The sequence below is a fragment of the Harpia harpyja genome, chromosome W (genome assembly GCF_026419915.1).
Source record: "Harpia harpyja isolate bHarHar1 chromosome W, bHarHar1 primary haplotype, whole genome shotgun sequence".
Classification (NCBI taxonomy): Eukaryota; Metazoa; Chordata; class Aves; order Accipitriformes; family Accipitridae; genus Harpia; species Harpia harpyja.
In genome coordinates, this window is record NC_068968.1 from 8,242,052 (window position 1) to 8,268,335 (window position 26,284).

At 44.6% G+C, this 26,284-nt stretch overlaps 1 protein-coding gene across 1 annotated transcript in view; it reads right to left on the bottom strand.

Moving 5' to 3' along the window:
• Window positions 1-26,284, bottom strand: part of LOC128136073 (E3 ubiquitin-protein ligase UHRF2-like) — a 157,159-nt gene that overhangs the window by 63,406 nt on the left and 67,469 nt on the right. Inside the window, exons 3-4 of the mRNA XM_052775160.1 lie at window positions 12,101-12,363; window positions 5,239-5,457 (exon numbers count right to left, since the gene is read on the bottom strand). Coding sequence (XP_052631120.1) covers window positions 5,239-5,457; window positions 12,101-12,363 — 482 coding nt within the window. The remainder of the gene's footprint in view (window positions 1-5,238; window positions 5,458-12,100; window positions 12,364-26,284) is intronic.

The window sequence follows — 26,284 nt, forward strand, 5'->3', positions numbered from 1 at the left end:
TGGTCAGATCTGTCATTATCTCAACCCTTCAGGCCCCATGTTGGGCGCCAAAAAGGACTGCCGTGGTTTAAGCCCATCCAGCAACTAGGCACCATGCAGCCACTCACTCACTCCTCCCTGCTCACAGTGGGATGGGGAGGAGAATCCAAAAAAAAAAGTTAAACTCGAGGGTTGAGATAAGAACGATTTAATAAGTAAAATAAAATGTAATAGTAACAAAAATAATAATAAAATATAATAATAATAACAATAATAATAATTGTAGTGAAAAGGAATATAAAAAAAAAGAAAAAAGAATAAAACCCAAGAAACAACAATTGATGCACAATGCAATTGCTCATCACCTGCTGACTGATGGCCAAGCAGCGATCTGCCCCTCCCAGCTACCCCCCCCCCCCAGTTTATATACTGAGCATGATATTCTATGGCATGGAATATCCCTTTGGCTAGTTTGGGTCACCTGTCCTGGCTATGCTCCCTCCCAGTTTCTTGTATACCTGCTTGCTGGCAGAGCATGGGAAACTAAAAAATCCTTAACTTAGGATAAGCACTACTTAGCAACAACTAAAACATCAGTGTGTTATCAGCATTATTCTCACACTAAATCCAAAACACACAGTACCAGCTACTAAGAAGAAAATCAACTCTATCCCAGCCAAAACCAGGACACCATTCTTGGAGGTTTTCAAGACCAGACTGAATAAAGCCCTGAGCAACCTGGTCTGACATCATAGCAGACCCTGCTTTGAGAAGGAAGTTGAACTAGAGACCTCTTGAGGCTCTTTCCAACCTGAATTATCCTATGATCTTGAGATCTCTGGATTGTTTTTTCTTTTAAAAAATACTCATCCCTTGGTAAGTTCGTAATTAATAATTCAAACTTCCTATTCAACATCTTGTTTTAGATTTGAGGGTGTTTTTTCTTAAATGACAATTGTCTCCAAAATGAATTCACATGCCTCCTCTACATTTTGAATCACAGGAAGCCATAGTACAGTGAAATATTTCATCTAAATCACTCCTGTTAACCTAAATTTAAAAGCAATACTCAAAACAGATTTGCATATGCTTGCAAAAGCTATCAACTCAATGTCTTTCAGATTTAAAAAATGTAACTATTTCTGGTAAGTAAGCAAAATATTAAATTGCAGCTCATCATAAAAATATTCTGCCATTCTCTCCTAATCAATCATGTCCTTCATTAGAAATGTTCATAAAAATTCAACATTCCTCCATTCTTACAATAAAAAGCATTCTAAAATCTGAATGGTTAAAATAATTTTAAGGAAAATATTTTTAGAATTACGATACTGTTTGTTGTGGTGAAATTTAAGAGGTGCCACCACTAAAGCAAAGTTTTTCTTAGCTAAAAAGAAATGTTCACTTCAAGTTACACTGTAACATCAGTTTCACTCTTGGTAACACATGCATCCCCATGTCTTCATCGTCCTACAGAGTTGGAGACAACAGACTGAATCCAACTGCCTTCAGTTCCTTTCTGAATATGATATGGTAAGAAAAGTACTCTGTGTCAAAGGGACAAAGAAAGCTAGCAAGAGAGAAGGCTAGCAGTGAATTCTTCAAGGAGACTGTAAAGACTGCATTCTTTAAGATGGGGAAAATAAGCAATGTCACAGCCTATTTAAAGTTGTCATCTGGATTTCTGCAAAAAACTACTGAATTTATGAAGAACTATACCCAAGTTCCTAAAATTAAACAGGTGTACTGGGTCTGGCTGGGATGGAGTTAATTTTCTTCATAGATGCCCACATGGTGTCGTGCTTTGGATCTGTGACTAAAACAGTGTTGATAACACACCAGTGTTTTGGCTACTGCTGAGCAGTGCTTATAGAGCGTCAAGGCTTTCTCCTTTTCCTACTCCACATAGATAGGTTGGTTATCACCTGCACTTTAGATGTAGTCCCTATGGTAAAGGAAGACCTATGGGGACGTCCCACTGAGGCCCCAGTGGCACCCACCAGTCAAAAAGGGTCCTGATCCACTCAGAGCCCATTTATTGTCAATAGGCGCTTGCTTTACAGGTGCAGCACCCAGGTATTATAAGAGGTAGTTTCTGCTATGCCCATTCGGTTATTTTCCCATCTCCCTGAAGATGCACCTATAGTTACCACCAAAGCCCCTTGTGTCCACGTGGTTAAAAATCCTCCTAAGCCTGTGCAATAGGGCCCTGAACCAAGCACCTCAAAGCATGGAAATACTATTTGGCCCTAGGCATTCCTGAAAAGGCAATCCTCATTATGGTAGCAAAGGGTGGCAAGGTGTGCAAGCCTCATATTGGGAATGAGAGCATGCTTTTTTTTAGGGCCAGTTCTGTTCAATATTTTTATCAATGATCTAGATGCAGGAGTTGAATGCACCATTAGCAAGTTTGCTGATGATATTAAACTGGGAGGTGCTGTTGACTCTCTCGAGGGGCAAGAGGACTTGCAGAGGGATCTAAATAGATTGGAGCATTGGACAATGATTAATGGAATGAAATTTAACAAGAACAAATGCCCAGTTCTGCACTTGGGATGGAGTAATGCTGGGCACAAACACAGATTGGGAGAGGAGCGGCTGGAGGGCAGCCCGGCAGAAAGGGATCTGGGGGTGCTGGTTGACAGTAGGCTCAATATGAGTCAGCAGTGTGCCCTGGCAGCCAAGAGGGCAAACTGCATCCTGGGGTGCATCAAACACAGTATAACCAGCTGGTCAAAAGAGGTGATTATCCTGCTGTATTCAGCAATGGTGCAGCCTCACCTTGAGTACTGTGTGCAGTTCTAGGCCCCACAGTTTAAGAAGGATGTTAAGGTCCTTGAATGCGTCCAGAGGAGGGCAACAAAGCTGGTGAAGGGGCTGGAAGGCATGTCCTATGAGGAGCGGCTAAGGATTCCAGGTTTGTCTAGTTTGGAGAAAAGAAGACTGAGGGGCAACCTCATTGCTCTCTACAGCTTCCTGAGGAGGGGAAGTGGAGAGGGAGGTGCTGATCTCTTCTCCCTGATGTCCAGTGATAGGACAGATGGGAATGGTTCAAAGCTGTGTGAGGGGAGGTTCAGACTTGCCATTAGGAAGCATTTCTTTACCAAGAGGGTGGTCAACCACTGGAACAGGCTTCTTAGAGAGGTGGTCGATGCCTGTCAGTGTTTAAGAGGCATTTGGACAATACCCTTAATAATATGCTTTAACTTTTGGTCAGCCCTGAAGTGGTCAGGCAGTTGGACTAGATGATCACTGTAGGTCCCTTCCAACTGAATTATTCTATTCTATCCTATCCTATCCTATCCTATCCTATCCTATTCTATTCTATTCTTTACTTGCCACTTTCCTTGCCTTTTCTGATATTTATGAACTCCTTGGGGATTGCCCCCTTACACTTTAGGTTCTACATCCTATTCACGATGTCCTTTGCAATGTTCCTTTCCTGAAGGATGTGCACAATCCATTACCGTTCAGCGCTGGGTTTTTGGTATCTCCGCTATCATCGACAGAGTCTGATCTTGAGGTCCCAACCATTTTGTTCTCACCCCTCTCCTTTCCCTATTCTGCAGCTACCGATGATCCCTAAGACTCACCTATTACAGAAACCCCTCCCTTTGCCACCTTCACAAGCTCTTGTAGGGACTACGGTGCGAGCGTGTATTCCCTCTACCAACACCATCACCACAGCTCTAATTACAGGGGTACTAGGACCAAATTTGTATGAAGGAATTCTTAAAAGAGTAACTCAAATAACTATCTGCTGCTTGGCTTGTAGCCTAGACAGGATGCATTTTGTTCTTTTCTTGTAGATTGCCTCCTTTGACATCCTGCTACTCTGAAGAAGAAATCCCAATTCCCCATGACTCTTGATTCACTAAATTTTCAGGACAAATGAGAAAATCTGGCTCATGGAATCCACTATTTGAATATTGCCAGATCCGTGATCTATCCCGTGCATCATCAACAATAGGCCTGGCAAGGAACGAAAGGATGGCAATTAGTAGACATTGAAGCTTGCATCCCTGAGCCAGGTCTGGGGTTCGTGTGTGAAGGAAATTCCTTTAGAAACTTTGATATGTGCCTTAATTCCCCTAGCAGTCTGTCATTTCTCAGTAGACCCCAGTGAACTGAGATGATACTCATCTATGTCTGGAACAGCTGTGTATCTTTACGATCTTCATGTCCTTCTGTATATATTGACTCTACATATAACCATACTTTATGTTAGTTAATCTATGTACCTGGTATTTTACAACCCTATCTGGCTGTGATTTTAACTATACTGCCCCAATTATCACTTATCAAGTACTGTCAACTAACTATACCCTCTACCACCACATCACCCCTACCCCTATCAGTATGAATTTATTTCTGATTGAATGGGTTTTGCCACATGAAGACCTATATCAACTATTGAAACAGGCAAAGGAGCAGGCACAACAAATTTTAATAGCTGTCCACCATGATATCACAGAGATCAAACAAATCCTGGAATGTGTTAAAAAAATAGTCAAATATAGTTGGTGGGAATCCCTTCTAGGATGGTCTGCTACAGCTATAGGGATGTCCCACTTAATTCCCCTAGTTTTTATACTTATTTTGAGTGGTTTCTTACTTGTTCTAGTCATCATATTATATATTTGTACTTGGCTTCTGGCTTGCATTATTCTGATGGTTTCTTGATGCACCACCTTATTGACTGCCTTGATTCTAACCCTTCATCACTCCATGACCAAACTCCCCTCCGCACCTGACACCCTTGGGGAGGTGGGAGGCATTGACATCCGTCTTGGCCTTATGCTGTCATGACAAGATGACCACCCTTTCCCCCACTGAATTGAGTAAGCAAGGGTGGAAATGGGAGGCTAGTATTGCCTTATGTGGTATTTCTGGGTCCCATGCACACGAAGGATGGAACCGGCATAGAGGGTGAAGCAGACGTGGGATGTGATGATCGGTAACAAGTCCAGATAGTGCTTCTATGACTCAAGAAAAGAGGACGGTCCGATCAGATGAGTATTGTCTCAGCATGTTCATCGTGGTCTATTGAGAAATGACAGACTCTACTAGGGGAATTAAGGCACATATCAAAGGTTCTAAAGGAATTTCCTTCACACACGAACCCCAGACCTGGCTCAGCTGTGGAAATACAGTATGTTAATCTAATGATGAGTAGCAAACAAAACCTAAAAGCTTTAGGTTTTGTTTGCTTGTTTAAGAATGTAAATAGACTTTCCATATTAGTCAAAGAAATCTTACCCCAGCAGAATTTTGGCATGAACCTCTTTGTTAGTCCTTGAAATTTCTCTCAGAGAGGTAATTTCTGCATCAAACCAGAATCCTCTTTCTTCTGGAGCCTCAACATTGTAGTTAACCATCACCACATCACCCACTTTTAGTTCACTCCACTTCAGAATGGTTCTTGCTCGTGGTCGAAGATTTTTGGTGTCCATTTCTACTATGCCATTCTCTGGATACCTTGAAAGGCAAAACCAAACAGAAGTGACAATTAGTACTCCCAAAGTAGCAAGAAGTAAGTTAAAGACAATGTTTTTCAGAAGCACAATTTTCAAAATAACTTTTGGGAGTGTTAATGCTTAACTCTGTTTAAAAATTTGATCTAGTATGTTTTTTCTAAATTTTATATTAGTCTAAATGCAGACTAGTGACTTGACTAATCTGATAGCAGAAAAAGCATCCAGCAATCCAAAGGAAAAAAAAGAATCCATGAGCATTTGATGTTTTCTTTTTATAAGTTCAAGTTTCCACATAGGCACAGATCAAATTTGTTCTCAGTAAAGTCAAAGGACTCAATTAAGCCAACAATGAAAAAGCAACAAAGATTAAAACTCAAATCTTCAAAACTGCTCAATTCTAGTTTAACTTGGCTTTCATATATTTGTTACATTTCCACCAATTTCAATAAAAACATAGCTAAGACAACGTTAGCTCATTAAAAAAAAATCAACCCTAAAAACACTGCATGTATAAAAAAATTCTCGTGATGAAGATTGCAAGAGTCCACATTACATTTACCAAACAATGTTTAAAAAAATGGCTAACTGCAGAAACCCATAACCAAAATCAGGACTATTTCCAACACTTTCTAATAGACATATTAGCTAATAGCGTTAAAGTGTTTTCTCTCTTCAGTTATAATATTAAAACCCTATTATGTTAAATCAGAGAAGCACTACTTGAGGATTTCTCTTTATGAGAAAAAGTAAGGGTTGCAAAATTATAAGAAATAAAGAATAGACAGAAAGAAAAAAAACAGTTCACTAAAAGACATTTATGGATTTTGGGTTGTTTGGCAGGGTTTTTTTAACTAGAAACCTGATTATCCTGCCCCCATCCCAGCTAAATTATGAATAATTTCTAAAGAGCTCTATTCCCTTTTTGAGTTGAGAGACAGTCATTTAGAACAATTAAAGTAGGGCTATTTGAATGGGATTGTACTACAATTAAGGAGCACAAAACAAATAAAAAAGAGGTGCTTAAGGTTTTGGAGGTGTCACTTCTGTATAACAACATAGTCTTAAATTCTCTGTATAAAGCCATTTTGCAGTGACTGTAGAGGCTGCATAGCCTCCCTACGTGCTGGAAAAACTGTGCAATGTGGACACAAAATAATGACAGGAAAAGGAAGTTGGACTGCTATAAAAAGATAGAAATATAACCTCTTAAACTAAAACAGGTTAATTAGGATAGGATAGGATAGGATAGGATAGGATAGGATAGGATAGGAAGACACGAAAGGCCAAAGCTCAGTTAGAGTTGAAACTGTCCAGTGTTGTGTTAGAGAACAAGAAAGGCTTTGTTAGGTACATTAATGACAAGAACAGGTCTAAAGAAAACATTGGACCAATACTGGTTGAAGATGGTCACCTGACAAATAGGGATGAAGAAAAAGTGGAGGCATTCAATGCTTTTTTTGCCTCAGTCTTTAATAATACTGATAGACCTTGGGCTGCCTGGTCCCCTGAGTCACAGGACTATGACTGTGGGAACAGTGACTTTCCATTTGTGGACACTGAAATTGTAGGGGACCAGCTGAATGTTCACAAGTCCATGGGGCCTGATGGGATTCCTCCCAGAGTACTGAAGGAGCTAGTGGATGTTACGGCAGGACCCCTCTCGATCATCTACCAAAGGTCTTGGGAGTCTGGGGAGGTCCCTGCTGACTGGAAGCTAGCCAATGTTATTCCAATTTACAAAAAGGGTGTGAGGGAAGACCCAGGGAACTACAGACCTGTTAGTCTAACCTCAATACCTGGAAAAATTATGGAGAAGATCATACTGGATGCTATTGAAAGGCATTTAAAGAACAAGGCAGTCCTCAGGCACAGACAACATGGGTTCACAAAGGGAAAGTCCTGTCTAACTAATTTGATCTCCTTCTATTACAAGGTCACCTGCCTAGCGGATGAAGGGAAGATGGTGGATGTGGTTTTTCTGGCTTTCAGTAAGGCTTTTGGTACTGGCCCTCACAGCATCCTTCTGGACAAGTTGTCCAACTGTGGGATGAGTGGGTTCACAGTATGCTGGGTGCAGAACTGGCTGAAGGGGAGGGCTCAAAGGGTTGTAGAGAATGGGGCTACATCTGGCTGGCGACCGGTCACCAGCACTGTTCCTCAGGGCTCGATTCCAGGGCCAGTTCTGTTCAATATTTTTAATCAGTGATCTAGATTCAGGAGTTGAATGCACCATTAGCAAGTTTGCTGATGATATTAAACTGGGAGGTACTGTTGACTCTCTCGAGGGGCAAGAGGCCTTGCAGAGGGATCTGGATAGATTGGAGCATTGGGCAATGATTAATGGAATGAAATTTAACAAGAACAAATGCCCAGTTCTGCACTTGGGATGGAGTAATGCTGGGCACAAACACAGATTGGGAGAGGAGCGGCTGGAGGGCAGCCCGGCAGAAAGGGATCTGGGGGTGCTGGTTGACAGTAGGCTCAATATGAGTCAGCAGTGTGCCCTGGCAGCCAAGTGGGCAAACCACATCCTGGGGTGCTGTGGTGAGTTGACCCTGGCTGTACGCCAGGTGCCCACCAAAGCCGCTCTATCACTCCCCCTCCTCAACTGGACAGGGGAGAGAAAATATAACAAAAGGCTTATGGGTCAAGATAAGAACAGGGAAACATCACTCACAATTACCGTCACAGGCAAAACAGACTCGACTTGGGGAAAATTAACTTAATTTATTACCAATCAGACCAGAGTAGGGTAATGAGAAATAAAACCAAATCTTAAAACACCTTCCCCCTACCCCTCCATTCTTCCTGGGCACAGTTTCACTCCTGAATTCTCTACCTCCTCCTGCCGAGCGGTGCAGGGGAACAGGGAATGGGGGTTGCAGTCAGTTCATCACACGTTGTCTCTGCCGCTCCTTCCTCCTCACCGGGAGGACTCCTCACACTCTTCCCCTGCTCCAGCATGCGGCCCCTCCCATGAGAGACAGCTCTCCACAAACTCCTCCAACATGAGTCCTTCCCACAGGCTTCAGTTCTTCACGAACTGCTGCAGCGTGGGTCCCTTCCACGGCGTGCAGTCCTTCAGGAACAGACTGCTCCAGCGTGGGTCCACCGCAGGGTCACAAGTCCCGCCAGAAAACCTGCTCCAGCGTGGGCTCCTCTCTCCATGGTCTACAGCTCCTGCCAGGAGCTTGCTCCAGCACAGGTTTCCCACGGGGTCATAGCCTCCTTTGGGTGCACTCAGCTACTCCGGCATGGGGTCCTCCATGGCCTGCAGGGACACAACTTGCCTCACCATGGTCTTCACCACGGGCTGCAGGGGAGTCTCTGCTCTGGTGCCTGGAGCACCCACTCCCCCTCCTTCTTCACTGACCTTGGTGTCTGCAGGGTTGTTTCTCTTACATGTTCCCACTCCTCTCTCCAGCTGCAATTGCTGTCGCACAGCAACTTTTTCCCCTTCTTCAATATGTTATCACAAAGGTGCTACAACCATCGCTGTTTGTCTCAGCCTTGGCCAGCAGCAGGTCCATCTTGGAGCCGGCTGGCATTGGGTCTATCAGACAGAGGGGAAGCTTCTAACGGCTTCTCACAGAAGCCACCCCTGTACCCCCCGCTACGAAAACCTTGCCATGCAAACCCAGTACATTGACACAATGGGATTGCCTGCTTCTGTGCTTCTAAAAGTTGGTTCTTAAAGACTGACCAGCAATTGTGGAGTCCTAAGTCCTCAAAAACAGATTCCCAGGGGACACTGCTAAATAGCTCCCTGGATAGCTTAAAGTTTTCTCTCTTGAAATCCAGGGTAGCAACTTCTGTTTTCAGCTGGGATTGAGTTAATTGTCTTCCTAGTAGCTGGTATAGTGCTATGTTTTGGATTAAGTATGAGAAGAATGTTGATAACACACTGATGTTTTCAGTTGTTGCTAAGAAGCGTTTAGTCTAAAGTCAAGGATTTTTCAGCTTCTGATGCCCAGCCAGCAAGAAGGCTGGAGGGGCACAGGAAGTTGGGAGGGGACACAGCCAGGGCAGCTGACCCAAAGTGGCCAACGGGGTATTCCATACCATGTGACGTCACATCTAGTATATAAACCAGGGGGAGTGGGGGTGGGGGGATCACCGCTCAGGGACTAACTGGGTGTCGATTGGTGGGTGGTGAGCAATTGCATTGTGCATCACTTGTATATTCCAATCCTTTTATTATTACTATTGTCAATTTTATTAGTGTTATCATTATCATCATTAGTTTCTTCCTTTCTGTCCTATTAAACTGTTCTTATCTCAACCCACAAATTTTGCTTTTTTTTTCTAATTTTCTCCCCCATTCTACTGGGTTGGGGGAAAGTGAGCAAGCGGCTGCGTGGTGCTTAGTTGCTGGATGGGGTTAAACCACAACACGGGAATAAACATCACTGAGTAGTCAGTTCCAGACGTAAACAGAAAGAAAATGAATGTTTGATTCCCACCACCCCCCCTTTTTGTGTGCATGCATTGCCAGACTGGACCTGACACAACAGCTGGGTATCAAACGAGCTTTGCCATAACACGAAGTCTCAGAAACACAGTGTAGGTCTGCTCCACATTCCCAACCCCATCTCAAAACATTACAACAGACTTGTCCTTCAGCTGTAGCCTTCTTCAATGTGCATGTTAACTACCACTCAAAGAACAAAGAAGTGGGATGTTGAAAGGTAAATATGAAGTGTCACAAATGATGCCTTGTGTTTTGTCATATGTAGGCCGTTAACTTTTACCGAAGTCTCTATTAGCTGATAAATGCATAGATCTTGCTCGCTAGAAAGTTTTGAAATAACTTTTCTCCCTGTAAGCTCAAACTTTTAACATTTCAGGCCAATCAAGTAAATGACCATGACGTAAGCAAAATTAGATAAGACATAATGTTTTAAGATGGTCACTGGCTGGGAACACAAACCTGTGACAGATCGTGTTAGATGCAGACAGTCATCTTAGTCTTCCTATACTGGAAATGCTAGATCTTGAGGTATGCATGAAGTAAAATTGACATTTTGTAAGCATAGGTACACCTATGCAAGTCAGATCAGCTTGACTATACTTTCTGCTTCACAGGTGGCTTCTCCCTCGAATCTCTAACTCACGTAAAATGACACTATCTACAAAAGAAGAACATAATTTAACTCCAATAATTACAAGCACACTCTCAAATTTTTGCCCTTTGCTCAATTAAATACTTCTGTGATGTTACACAATTAACCAATCTTAGAACCAGGTCTTTGAAAGCATACCATGATGCATATCTGTCATTTTAGAGACAATTTTTTTTTTTTTTTAATTTTTTAAGAATAGTTCAGTTGAAAGGGACCTGCAACTATCATCTAGTCCAACTGTAACGATACTGGGCGACTGAAGTTGTGAGAGAGTTCTGAATTTAAGTATTTCAATAACTTTTAAAGTAAATTTTTGCTTTCAACACTGTAGCTATCTATTTTGGGAGGGGGGGGCACGCACATCTGCAGATAAAAAATTGATGGTTGCAGATATAAAACTGCATTCGAACTCCATGTTCAGACAAAAGCTATATTATCCTCCAAGGTAAGTATATAAAGAAAAGTTGTATCTAGTGTTGCCAAGAGCAGCTAAAAGATGTTCAGCTTAAGTCTTCAACATTCTTGGTTTTTCCCTAGCAAAACCAGTTTAAATTGTAATTATTTAAAAACAACAAAACTTGAAATCGATACTTAAAAAAATATTTTGAAAACTTGAATTGAATTTATCCTCAACAAGACTAATACCAAATATGCTTCTGTGTAAAGTAAACGTATGTTCCTTTACCTTTGATCTCACGTGCCAAAGTGCGATATTTTTGCTGTTCTCTGTAATAAAAAATTCTCATTGATGCCGTTGGTTTAGAAGCTTAGTTAGCTGCTTCAGCAAATTAAGGCATCATTAAAAAACTAGGATCCAATTTACGTGAATGCACCGGTGCAAAAGCTGGTGATGAGAAATCCCTGCAAGTCCCACTGAGTTTATGGCACAAAGCCTCTACTCTAGCACATCTGTCGTAGGTTCTGAAATTTGCTTGTACCACAGATTTAAAAAAATAAAAATAAAAAAATACCTTTGTACCCTCACTCCAGCTCAGAACTGATTTTTATGTTCCCAGTCACCAGATTCTCTACAAGAAACCTCTACATGAAATGCAGACCCGTCATCTCATGCATAAATACTACTTTTAAAACAAAATTTAAACAATTCAAGCACCAGAACTTGCTCCCATGAAGCACTTGTTTAGACTTCAATGGAAGGAACTGAATATGAGCAGAGTAGTTTTTAAAGAAAATATTAACTTATATTTTATGTAGAAAAACAAGTACAGAAAAATCCAATGCATAGTTTTCTTTCCTTAGAGATAGGCATTCTGAGTTTCATAAAGTCAAGATAAAGTTAATACTTCACAGGAATTTGTGAATAAAAGAAAAAAAACCTCGTTACTCTCAGGATATTCATTATATCTGACTGAAAGACATTATGGCTTTTTAATACGTCTTTCCTTGGTTGCAATATTGAACGTGCTCTCTCTGATTCCAAGTTTCTTCAACAAAATTCTTTGTTTATACACGCCAAATCATAACATATGATGTCCTCAAAATAATATCAGAAGCACTTACTCGTCATACTTGATATGATAAATAGCTGCTTCATCAGTGTCCATGCAGTCTGAGTAAGATGTGGATGGTGTACTGTCCAAATAATTTGCATTCTCTCTAGAATGATCTTGACTTAAGTTTCCATTAGTTCTTTGGTAAGAATCGCCACTCTTTACTTGAGCTTTACCATTCTTGTGTCCTTTTGTTGCTCGAGTAACATTTTCTATATGAGCTTCAAACCAGGCTCCAATGCTGACATCACGGGCATCCACCAATTCGTTTATCTAAAAGGAAAAATTGATAATGAATATTTATTTTCTATAATCCTGGTTAAGAACAGAAAGGAAAACTGACTAAAGTACTTAACCGTCAGTGAAAAAAATTCTACACTGCTGATTTCAACTGGTTTGCGCTTGGGTAAGTTGGAGCAATGTTCAGTCATTCAAGTGTTGTGCTTTAAGTATTTTATTCCTCTACTTTTAATAAGATCTGTTATGAACACAATTTGTAAAAAATATATTTTTAAAAGTTGAGGCTGATTTATTATTTTTTTAACCTACAAATTAGCTTAATCTGTCTTTCTACTGAACTTTTTCTTGCTTCGTGGAATTGTTCCTTATGACTAAAATAAGCACGTATACTTAAGATATTAGCCCACAACCAGATTTTAAGATTTCCCTGGACTTCCAAATTGGAATTATTACTTAACCCTGATTCTTTTTGACCTGCACTGCTGCTGAATCCTTCAATGTTTGAGAAAGGAGGGGGGGGGGAGGGAGATGGGCTCTCCAAGCCTAACAAGGCGGCCATCATAACCAGTCGAGACTGGTCCTTCCATAAATCTTTCAACTGTAAGAAACAGAAATCTCTCGTGACTCTTCTCCTGTTGCGTTAAAGGGTAAAGAAGTTTGGCAGAAAATAAACCCCCTTGCATTCCAGCTTATCCTCAGATATCAGAGGGGCTGGGGGCGGCTAGGCTTAGATTCTGAGCGTTGTCCAATTCAACGCTATAAGTCCGGTCGCATTCAATATATTGAACTACCACGATTACGGATGCACTAATAGCGCACTGTACTTTCAATTTAGCCGCGTTCAACGAGCTAAAACGGCCAGACATGGGGAGTTTGGTCGTGTTCAACAAACTATCACGGCTAGATTAATGAACAGTACAGTTTATTAAAGCAACGGGAGTACAGATTCTTTTGGATTGCCGGTGATAAATACACTGTCTGCAAAGCACGTGCAAATAATAATACGGTCGACTACAAGCACATTAAATTATGGAAGAAAAGAGCTCTAACGATTTCTAAGTTTCCCGGGAAAGCACTCGGTACAGCCGAGTGTTTGAATCTCACCCCATAGGCGTCCCTATGGGGGGGGAAGAGAGGTTCAGCCCGTCGACTGGTCCCAGAAGTCAGCGATGTCCTCCCGACTTGTCCACGATGGTATCTTCCCTAACAGTCCCCCTCTCTTAAGGCCTTTTATACTATTTTCCTATTTAGGTGGAGCTTGAGTGACTCTAGTCATACGTACCTTTACTATGATTGGTATAAAATCTCCTCGCTTTACTTTTAAAGGTACATGCTAGAGAAAATTCAGAGCGCATGCTCAGTGAGGGGTGGTCAGACCTTGGAGGCGGGTAACTTTTGGGATGGAGGTGTGTTTTGGTATTATAATGAACAAAGTTCACCCAGAGGACATGATTTTGCATGTCAGTACCCCAGAACGGGGCACTTATGATATAAATCAGAAGTAGGGCAGTAGGTCGACAGAACCCCCATTATTTCACCTCCTTGCTTCAGCGGATTCAATGCAGGGGCCTACCGTTCTTGTTCCCTATCCCTGCGATGATATCACAGAGCCTGGCCGTGGCGTCCCCACTCCGCTCCACCCTCCGTGTTGCTTCTCTTTGGGTCAGCATACCAAGCTCCCTTGGTGTTGCTAACATTGCTAAGGTTGCAGGTTATGTTGCTTAGGGAATTATTACGGAACAGATTCCTGGCATATCCACTGCGTTCCACCCTGGAGGTTCACCTTCCCTTAAGAGTGTGGGGGGAACATATCGATAAGTCACTTCCAGCAATCATTCCACATCTCCTTTCTGTGCTCACAGTAGTGCTGGTAGTAAGTTATGAAACTACTCTATTGTAGAGCATGTTTCATTCATTCATTATCCTAACACATATTTTTTTCAAGCCTTCAACTTATTAAATACATATTACTTCAACAATACAAGGTTTTTCCTGTGATTTGACATAAACCGCTGAGGTATACGTCACTTCAGTTACACAGGCATTCTTTTAAAAATTGTAGTGTATAAACAGTTATTTTCTTTGAAATATTAAGTGGAATAAAATAGTATAAAAAAAACCCAACCACTTAAGGAACACCTTCGTACACTGCACACCACGTATAAGAAAACATTATTGCAATAGAACTGCTATGGAGCCATACCAAGTGAAGAAGATAAGGCATATGGAAGAAGACTCTAAGATGAGAAACTTAAAGTAAATTCTAAAAATGCTCAGAATAGGTTTGATTACTGTAAAATCAAATTGGGGGAACTACTTTTCACGCTCATTTCGGAAATAATATTTTAACAGGAATGTTTTACAGATGTATTTTTAGTTTTACTTTATTTGCAAATGTCGTGGTTTAACCCCAGCCAGCAACTAAGCACCACGCAGCCGCTCACTCACTTCCCCCCCACCCAGTGGGATGGGGGAGAGAATCGGGGGAAAAAAAAAAAAGGTAAAATTTGTAGGTTGAGATAAGAACAGTTTAATAAGACAGAAAGGAAGAAACTAAGAATGATAACAATAATAATAATAATAATAATAATAATAGGATTGGAATATACAAAACAAGTGATGCACAATGAAATTGCTCACCACTTGCCGACTGATGCCCAGTTAGTTCCCAAGCAGCGATCTGCATCCCCCACCTCACCACCCCCTGGCCAACTCCCCCCGGTTTATATACTAGGCATGATGTCACATGGTATGGAATATTCCTTTGGCCAGTTGGGGTCAGCTGTCCTGGCTGTGTCCCCTCCCAATTTCTTGTGCCCCTCCAGCCTTCTTGCTGGCGGGGCATGAGAAGCTGAAAAATCCTTGACTTAGTCTAAACACTACTTGGCAACAACTGAAAACATCAGTGTGTTATCAACATTCTTCTCATACTGAATCCAAAGCATAACACTATAGCAGCTACTAGAAAGAAAATTAACTCTATCCCAGTTGAAACCAGGACAGCAAAACATCCTTTTCTTCTAATTTTTTTATATAAAGAAGGACAGTTACCTTCTAAAGACCATCTAAATGTCCCTTTAAAAAAACCAAAACCAACCAAACAACAAACAAACAAACAAAAAAAAAAACCAGAAAATTTGAGCCCAAAAGATAACACATTAACATAGCAGCCAACGAACCCCAGGGCATGAACAAACTTGTTTTACCACTCTATGATGCATAGAAGAGAATTGTGCATTTCCAAAATGTTTAATAAGCAGGCTCTGTACTGATACATAGATAGAACAATTATGAAACTCATTTTTCTGGGATAAATTTGTAAGGCTGAATTGCTTCAGGGGCTGTGTTATGTGTTTACAGTTTTTTAAAATGAGGGCAGTTTAATTTGCCACAGATGTGTATGGTTTAATTTAGAGCCTTAATCAAGCAGCAAGACAATGACAGAGATGGATATTTATTCTTACTACTGTATTGGGTTTGTGTGGCAAGGTTTTGGTAGCGGGGGAGTTACAGGGGTGGCTTCTGTGAGAAGCTGCTGGAAGCTTCCCCTATGTCCGACAGAGCCAATGCCAGATGGCTCCAAGACGGACCTGCCGCTGGCCAAGGCCGAGCCAATCAGTGACAGTGGTAGCGCCTCTGTGATAACATATTTAAGAAGGGGAAAAAAAGTTGCTGTGGAACAGAAATTGCAGCCAAAGAGTGGAGTGAGACCATGTGAAAGAAACAACTCTGCAGACACCAAGGTCAGTGAAGAAGGAGGGGGAGGAGGTGCTCCAGGCACCAGAACAGACACTCCCCTGCAGCCTGTGGTGAAGACCATGGTGAGACAGGCTGTCCCCCTGCAGCCCATGGAGGTCCACGGTGGAGCAGATATCCACCTGCAGCCCATGGAGGACCCCACGCCAGAGCAGGTGGATGCACCCAAAGGAGGCTGTGACCCAGTGGGAACACTGCGCTGGAGCAGGCTCCTGGCAGGACCTGTGGACCCATGGAGAGAGGAGCCCACGCTGGAGCAGGTTTTCTGGCGGGACTTGTGACCCCGCGGGGGACCCACGCTGGAGCAGTCTGTTCCTGAAGGACTGCACCCTATGGAAGGGACCCACGCTGCAGCAGTTCGTGAAGAACTGAAGCCTGTGGGAAGGACTCATGTTGGAGAAGTTCGTGGAGGACTGTCTCCCGTGGGAGGGACCCCACGCTGGAGCAGGGGAAGAGTGTGAGGAGTCCTCCCCCTGGGGAGGAAGGAGCGGCAGAGACAACGTGTGATGAACTGACCGCAACCCCCATTCCCCGTCCCCCTGTGCCGCTGGGGGGGAGGAGAGAGAGAAATTGGGAGCGGAGTTGAGCCCGGGAAGGAGGGAGGGGTGGGGGGAAGGTGTTTTAAGATTTGGTTTTATTTCTCATTACCCTACTCTGGTCTGATTGGTAATAAATTAAGTTAATTTTCCCCAAGTTGAGTCTGTTTTGCCCGTGATGGTAATTAGTGAGTGATCTCTCCCTGTCCTTATCTCAACTCATGAGCCTTTCGTTGTATTTTCTCTCCCCTGTCCAGCTGAGGGGGGGGAGTGATAGAGCAGCTTTGGTGGGCACCTGGCATCCAACCGCAACTACACCCAAAGACCAGCATCTATAAACAAATCAACATGAATGATATTAATTATCAGTATTTAAACTGAAGCAATCATTCGGTAATTTGAAGTACAAATGAAGGCAGTTCCTAAACTAACAAATTTACTGAGAGATAGAGGGTGAAAGGTAAGAATATAATGCATAAGGTATATATCATATTGAGCCTATTTCTTCTTACTTTTCACACGCTTCCTTGAAAAAAAAAAATCAAAAAGTTCAACCCTTTCCTTTTTTCCCCCATGTAAAATCCCAGCATCCAATTTAAATTTTTATTCTCAACTCCCACAATATGAAAAGTATACCTTTTTAAAAGATAAACATATAATAAACAAATGTAAGCTCCACCTTGTTTTAAGTCAGTCTGTTGACCTATTTTAAACATAAGGAGCAGGTATTTCTGTAAGGAAACCTCAGGAAAACATCCCTATGTAACCTTAGGCATTTCAATTAGTTCTAGCTTAAGGTGATTCTCAACTTCCTCCTCCTGAAAATGCAGTTGAGACACAGACATTATTGAGGTTTCCCCATCTGCAGCTACTTCTTGAGACTAGCTACAAAGATGACAAAGAAGCCACGTTAGTCAAGCCAAAAAACCTTAGAGCCAGAAAGAAGTAAGTCTCCTGTGATCGTTCCTCCCAAATGCATCTTTCTATACTGTGATGCTCACACTTGGACAATAGACTTCCCAGCCTTGTAGCGAATAAAGGCAAATAATTACGAGTATAAACCCTTGAGAACTATATCACAGTTATTTTATATACCACCCTATTTATACCCGATGAACTAAAGATGTAGACGATAGCAGAGGGATTCAAAGAAAAACTAAGGCATTCAGAAGAAGAATGTTAATCAGTGGTATAACAACAAAGCCTTTTTAATCTGTAACTCTGTTATGAATATAATTTGAATCGATAAATCAACATGGACACTTTAAGCTTTGTGGTAGGTTGACCCACGGCGTCCATCCTGCCATTTTATTCCCAAGAGCTGAATCTCCTGTGCAGGTCCCTTGACCTTGCTTTTCTTTATGGTGAAACCAGCTTTCAGAAGAATCTGAATTACTCTTTTTCCCTTCTCAAACACTTCTTCTGCCTTGTTGCCCCACACGATGACGTCATCTATGTATTGTAAATGTTCAGGGGCATCGCCTTGTTCCAGTGCAGTCTGGATTAGTCCATGACAAATGGTAGGGTTGTGCTTCCACCCCTGGGGCAGTCGATTCCAGGTGTATTGGACACCTCTCCACGTGAAAGCAAACTGTAGCCTGCACTCTGCTGCCAAAGGAATGGAGAAAAACGCATTGGCAATATCAGTTGTAGCATACCATGTGGCTGCCTTTGATGCCAGTTCATATTGGAGCTCTAACATGTCTGGTACAGCAGCACTCAGTGGTGGTGTCACTTCGTTCAGGCCGCGATAATCTACTGTTAACCTCCACCCTCCATCAGACTTTTGCACTGGCCATATGGGACTATTATAGGGTGAGTGAGTCTTGCTGATGACTCCTTGGCTCTCCAGTTGATGAATCAGCTCATGGATGGGAGCCAGGGAGTCTCGGTTTGTGCGATATTGCCGCCGGTGCACCGTCCTGGTAGCGATTGGCACCTGCTGTTCTTCAACTCGCAGCAATCCCACAATGAAGGGATCTTCTGAGAGGCCAGGCAGGGTAGATAGCTGTTTGATCATCTCTGCGTTTACAGTGGCTACACCAAAAGCCCATCGGTACCCCTTTGGGTCCTTGAAGTACCCTCTCTTGAGGTAGTCTATGCCAAGGATACAAGGGGCCTCTGGGCCGGTCACAATGGGGTGCTTTTCCCACTTGGCCCCTGTTAAGCTCACCTCAGCCTCCAATATAGTCAATTCTTGGCATCCCCCTGTCACTCCAGAGATCCAGATGGGTTCTGTGCCCCTGTACCCTGATGGCACCAGCGTACACTGTGCACCAGTGTCTACCAAAGCCTTAGACTTCTGTGGGTCTGATGTGCCAGGCCATCGAATCCACACAGTCCAGTATATCCGGTCATCCCTTTCCTTCTCCTGGCCGAAGGCAGGGACCCTCTATTGCTGTTCCTCGTCAGAGTATTCACTGTCTGACCCTTGCAGTGCCATACCAGAAGTCCCCTCACCAGAATCGAGGGAGGTGGTTTCAGTTCTTCTATGCCTGGAGGATCGCTGATTGCTTTCTTGGGCCTCTACAGCAACTACGCTGACAGCCGCCTTCTTGGGTGACCCCTTCTTAACAGCTGTCTTCCCTCTCAGTTCACGTACACGGGCTTCCAGCTTAAAGGTGGGTTCACCATCCCACTTCCTCGTGTCCTCCCCTTGGTCACGCAGGAAGAACCAGAGTGCACCATGTGGCATACGCCTTGGGCTCCCTTTCCCTCTGACCGGGGCGGGAGAAGACTCGTTTCTTGGAGCGTCCCTAACAGCCAAGGCACTGTCCTGTAGGGATGAGGAGACACAGAGATTTTCTTCAAAGTTTTGGAGCCAAGACGACACTTTCTCCACAGTTGGTGTTTCCATATCTGGGCAATACATTGCTGCCAAGCTGTTAGAATACGACGCTGGGACACCTTGAATCACCTTTCTCCACATGGCCCGTGTGCACAGGACATCCTCTGGATCTTTGGAGACCTCCTCATCGTCTAGATCACTGTAGATGACTTCCACCACTGCTAACTCTCTCAGGTACTGGATGCCTTCATCTGCGGTAGTCCACTTTCCTGAGGAGTTCACAAGATCTTCCTTGGATGGATATCTTGCCCTCACACTTGAGAGGAGCCGTCTCCAGAGACTGCAAATTGCTGCCTCTTTTCCAATTCCTCTTTCAATTCCCCGGTTTCTAGCGAGGGATCCCAGCTGTTGGGCTTCCTTGCCTTCCGGTTGCTGACTGTCGGCCCCATTATCCCAGCATCGGAGCAGCCAGGCAGCAATCTGCTCACCTGGCTGGCGGCTGTAATCTTTCCGCATGTCTCGAAGTTCTGAGGAGGTCAGGGACCGGGTAGTTTCCGCTTCCTGTCTAAGTTCTCTCACTCCTTCCTCCAATTTCTTTGTCGAAGGACCGGCTTCTAGATCAATCCTTTCCTCTTCTTCTTCTTCCCTTACTAATCGATGATATGGACCCGTTGATCTCCTTGTCCACTGTTTCTTTTTCACTACTGGGGCAATTACTGTAGTTGTTGTTGTTTGGGTCCCTATCTCGAGCATGGTGTCCTCAGATGCAGTCTGGGTCTCTGCCTCAACCGTGGTCCTCTGAGAGTGTTGAACTATGGCTCGGTAGGCATAGGCCAGGCCCCAGTACAGTGCGAGAAGCTGCTGGTTTTCATTGGGATAGGCAAGGCACCCTTCTATCAGGTGGCGCGTCAGTTTGCCAGGGTTGCTTGCCTGTTTGGGTGTAAAGTCCCAGGTTATGGGAGGTGATAACCGTCCTAGGAATCTGCCCAAATCCTTCCATATACCCTGCCACCCGGGGACCGGTCGCTTGAGGGCACATTTCAGTATTGCCTCACCCGAAACTTGTCTTCTCTTATACCAGGACGAGACCAGATTCCACAATACCCATAATATACCACCAGTATTAATTATTAGTATTGAACAGCTCACATAAGAGTGAACAAGGACCTCAGGAGCCTGCATAATAAAACCATTCACATCAATGCCCGGTAAGGAGAGGGAGATATATTCCCTCATCTCCTCCACAAGATAGCTCCTGCAACACAGCAAAGCCATCAGTGCCAGGGCAAAGCACATAGCCATTATTTGCATTACCATGTTCCCAAACTCAGCAAGATAGAGATAAGCAAGCAGCCAACAAGCTCCGTGACCTGCACAGGAGCTTGCCACTTAATAACTAGCTATAGCACGCTTAATGCAAAACTGCTGTTGTCGAGTCCCTGTTCGGGCGCCAAAAAGGACTGTGGTGGGTTGACCCTGGCTGGGCGCCAGGTGCCCACCAAAGCCGCTCTATCACTCCCCCTCCTCAGCTGGACAGGGGGGAGAAAATATAACAAAAGGCTCGTGGGTCAAGATAAGGACAGTTTAATAAAGTGAAAGCAAAGGTCGTGCGCGAAAGCAAAGAAAAACAAATGATGTTATTCTCTACTTCCCATCAGCAGGCGATGTCTGGCCACTTCCTGGGAAGCAGGGCTTCAGTACGTGTAGTGGTTGCTCCGGAAGATGAAAATGCCCCCCTTCCGTCTCCCTTTACTTAGTTTTTATATCTGAGCTGACGTCATCTGGTATGGAATATCTGTTTGGTTAGTTTAGGTCAGCTGTCCTGGTTATGTCCCCTCCCGAGATCTTGCCCTGCCCCAGCCTGCCATTGAGGGGGGGGCAAAAATGTTGGAGAGACAGCCTTGATGCTGTGCCAGCACTGCTCAGCAGTAGCCAAAACACTGGTGTGTTATCAACACCTTTCTAGCTACCAATGCAGAGCACAGCACTATGAGGGCTGCTATGGGGAGAATTAACTCCATTTCAGCCAGACCCAATACAAGCTTAATGGCAACCATTGATACAGAGAGCTTTAAACTAGACTTAGCAGGGGAAGGGAATGCAGTTTTGAGCAACAGAGAAGAGCCAGGGGCTGTTGATGTATTAGGAACCAACAGGGAAACACCTGTGAAATGCCGCAAAGGAATTAGGGCTTGTCCCTCTATAAAGGTGACAAGGTAGGTAGCCCAGCTGAAGTGCCTCAATACCAATGCATGCGGCATGGGTAACAAGCAGGAGGAGCTGGAAGCCACTGTGCAGCTAGAAAGCTACGATCTGATCATTACCACTGAAACGCGGTGGGACGAATCGCACGATTGGAGCGCTGCAATCGATGGCTATAAACTGTTCAGAAGGGACAGGCAAGGAAGGAGGGGCAGGGGGTGGGGTGGGGTTGCCCTCTATGTAAAAGAATGTACTGACTGCACAGAGCTGTCTTTGAAAAACAGCGATGAACAGGTTGAGAGCTTATGGGTAAAAATTAGGGGCCAAGCCAACAAAGGAAACCTCGTGGCTGATGTTTACTACAGGCCACCCGATCAAGGGGAGCCTGTTGATGAAGCGTTCTACTTCAACTACGGGAAGCATCATGCTCGCAGGCTCTGATCCTGCTGGGGGACTTCAATCACCCTGACATCTGCTGGAAGAGCAGCACAGCAAGCTGTAAGCGGTCCAGGAGACTCTTGGAGTGCGTTGAGGACAATTTCTTAATCAAGGTCTCTCCAAGGGATGTGAAGAATAACAAGAAGGGCTTCTACAGGTATGTTGGCCAGAAAAGGAAGACAAAAGAAATTGTACCCCTCTGATAAATAGGACAGGGGATCTGGTGACAGCTGACATGGAGAAGGCAGAGGTACTCAACAATTTTTTTGCCTCGGTTTTCCCTGGCTCTTCCCACATCTCTCGGGTCCCTGAATCTCAAGGCAGGCACTGGGGGAATGAAGTCCCACCCATCATAGGAGGAGATCAGGTTCGAGACCACCTGAGGAACCTGAACGTACACAAGTCCACGGGATGCGACGAGATGCATCCCAGGGTCCTGAGGGAATTGGCTGATGTAGTTGCCAAGCCACTCCCCATCATATTTGAAAAGTCGTGGCAGTCAGGCAAAATCCCGAGTGACTGGAGAAAAGGGAAACATCACACCCATTTTTAAAAAGGAGGGCCCTGGGAACTACTGACCAGTCAGCCTCACCTCTGTGCCTGGTAAAAATGGTGGAACAGATGCTCCTGGAAGTTATGATGAAGCATATGGAACACAGGGAGGTGATTAGGGACAGCCAACATGGCTTCACCAAGGGCAAATTGTGTCAGTCTAATCTGGTGGCCTTCTGCAGTGGAGTGACTGCTTTGGTGGACAAGGGAAGAACTACGGATGTCATCTACCTGGACTTCTGTAAGGCCTTTGACATGGTCCCCCACAACATCCTTGTCGCTAAATTGGAGAGAGATGGGTTTGATGGATGGACTGTTAGATGGATAAGGAACTGGCTGGATGGCCACATCCAAAGAGTTATAGTCAACGGCTCAATGTCCAAGTGGAAACCAGTAATGAGTGGTGTCCCTCAAGGGTCCGTACTTTTATGATCGCTTCTCCATTTTGTTCTAATGGACAACACAGCAAGTTTGCAAAGAAATAAATAGGGTAAAACTAGAAAACCTCCCCGTGGCTTCAAAGTTCCAGTTGGCTTTATCTTTCTACAGGAAGCCATTTCTGGTTTGGGGGTAAACTTATTTGAGAAAACACAAAATGTTGCTGGCATTGTGTCTGAGTATATGAACCCTCCTGAAATCTGCAACACTGTATATCCCAGTGGAGAGACACTTCAGTGATTCTATAGGAGTCAACTTGGACAGAGCCCGGTTAAGAAGTTCTGCTTTGACACTGCCCCCAAGGTACTCCTACAAAATCAGATTATCCAATATGGGTAACTTCTCAAGCCTGTCAAGGTCCCTCTGGATGGCATCCCTTCCCTCTAGCAAATCAACTGCATCGCTCAGCTTGGTGTCATCCGCAAACATGCTGAGGGTGCGCTCAATCCCACTATCTATGTCATGGATGAAGATATTAAATAGTATTGGTCCCAGTACAGACCCTTGAGGAACACCACTCGTTACTGTTTTCCTTTTAGACATTGAGCCGTTGACTATAACTCTTTGGATGCAGCCATCCAGCCAGTTCCTTATCCATCTAAGCCAAGATCTGAAAGTAATGAGCAAGAGAGATTACATTTGGTGGTGGGTTCACCTTGGCTGGCTGCCAGACTCTCTCACTCCCCCTCCTCAACAGGATGGGGGGAGAAAATAAGATAGAAAAGCTCATGGGTCGAGATAAGGACAGGGAGATCACTTCCCAATTACCATCACGGCCAAAACAGACTTGACTTGGGGAAAATTAATTTATTTTATTGCCAATTAAAATAGAGTAGGATGGTAAGAAACAAAGACAAAAACTAAAACACCTTCCCCCTACTCCCCCTTCTTCCCAGGCTCAATATCACTCTCTTCATTCCCGACTATTCTACCTCCTCCCACCCCGAGCAGCGCAGGGGGGGATGGGGAATATAGGGTTGCGGTCAGTTCTTTGTCTCTGCTGCTCCTTCCTCCTCACGCTTTTCCCCTGCTCCAGCGTGGGTCCTCTCCATAGGCCACAGTCCTTCAGGAAAAGACTGCTCCAGCATGGGTCCTCCATGGGCCGCAATTCCTGGCAGGAAAACCTGCTCCTGCATGGGCTCCTCTCCACAGGCCGCAGTTCCTGCCAGGAGCCTGCTCCAGCATGGGCTCTCCACAGGTTTGTGGCTATGGCATTTTTCTTCCCAAGCAACTGTTACGCGTGCTGAGGCCCTGTTTTCCAGGAAGTGGCAGGACATCTGCCTGCCAATGGGAAGTAGTGAATAAGTTCCTCTTTTTGCTTTGCTTGTGCATGTGGCTTTTGCTTTCCCTGTTTAACTGCCATTATCTCGATCTAGAAATCTTCTCGCCTTCCTTCTATTTCTCTCCCCATCCCACAGGAGAGGGGAGTGAGCAAGAGGCTGGGTGGGTGTTTGGCTGCTGGCTGGGATCAACCCACCACAGCCCTTTTTGGCACCCAACATGGGGCACGAGATAACGACAGTTTTGTTCTGAGCGTGCTATAGCTGTTGTAGTTGTTAATTGGCAGGCTTCTGTGCTGGTCACAGAGCTTGTTCGCTTTACTGTATAATAGCGTTTAGGGCTCGTTAGTGGCTGCTTTCGACTCGTGCTGTTTGCTATGCTGCTTATTTCCCTATTTCGCTGTGCCTGGGAACATTTTGATAAAAGCAATGTACTTGGACTGGCATATGGCCCTGGTAATTGATGTCATTCCTGTGCTGGGTGGGCTACCTTGTGGGGAGAATGAGGGATTACATCTCTCTCCATCTGGGATTGATGCAGCTGGCTCTGTTGCACGGGCTCCCGAGGCTCTTGTACATCCTTATGTAAGCTGTTTGATTCTGTTATCTAACAAACATCATTGTCTTTTTGTCGAGTACATGGAACCTGGTTTCATCCTGGCATAAGAGGGAACAACTTGTTGGTGAGGCCACAGAGAAACATAGAATCATAGAATAGTTTGGATTGGAAGGGACCTTTAAAGGTCATCTAGTCCAACCCCCCCTGCAATGGTGGTTGACATGCCCCAAGGCGGTCGATCCCTGAGTGGCAGGGTGTGCGGGAGGATTTGGGCAGATGCCTAAGGTGGTTATCACCTCTGAAAGCCTGGGATTTTACGCCTGGAGAGGCGTGTAATCCCGTTGAATTGGTGTGCCACTTGACAGAAGGGTGCCTTGCCTACCCCAATGAGACCCAGCAGCTCCTAGCACTGTATTGGGGCATGGCCTGTGCCTATTGAGCCTCTGTTCAGCACCATCAGAGGAGCACGGGAAGGAGTGCCTCTGCATCTGAGGACACAGTGGTTGAGACAGGGACCCAAACCCCAACTACAGTAATCGTCCCAGTAGTCAAAAAGAAACACTGGATGTGGAGGTTGACAGGTCCATACCATTGATTAGTGAGGGAGGAGGAGGAGGAGGAAGGGTCTGATCAGGAAGCTGGTTCTTCAACAAAGGAACAGGAGGAGGAGGTGACAGACTTCACCCAAGAGGCAAAAACCACATGGTCCCTAACCCTGAGTGAACTTTGAGATCTGTGGAAAGATTAGGGCCTTCAGCCAGGCGAGTGGATTGCTCTGATGCAGGGATACTGAGGCCAACAGTCAGGAATTAGAGGGTAAGGAAGCCCAGCAGCTGGTATCCCTAGCTAGGGACTGGCGAATTGACAAAGAAATCGGAAGAGAGGTGACAATTTTCAGCCTCTGGAGGTGGCTCCTGTCGAGTGTGAAGGTGAGATATCCCCTCAAGGATGATCTTGTAAATTACCGAGGGAAGTGGACCATTGCTGAGGAAGGCATCCAGTATCTGAGAGAATTAATGGTGGTGGAAGTCATCTACAGTGACCTGGACAGCAACCAGGTCTCCAAAGATCTGGATGACATCCGGTGTACATGGGCCATGTGGAGGAGGTTTGTCCAGAATGCACTGGTGTTGTACTCCAACACCCTGGCGATGATGGACTGGCCAGACTTCAATATACCAACTGTGGAGAGACTGACCCACCAGCTCCAGCATTTCAAAGAGAATCTCCCATCCTCCTCATTCCCACGGCCCAGCGTCTCGGCTGTCAGGGGCACCCCATGGAGCCAGCCTCTCCCGGCCAGAGGGAAAGGGAGCCCCAGGCGCATGTTGCGTGGCACCCTCTGGATCATCCTGCGTGACCAGGGGGGAGGACATGAGGAAGTGGGATGGTGAGCCCACCTCAA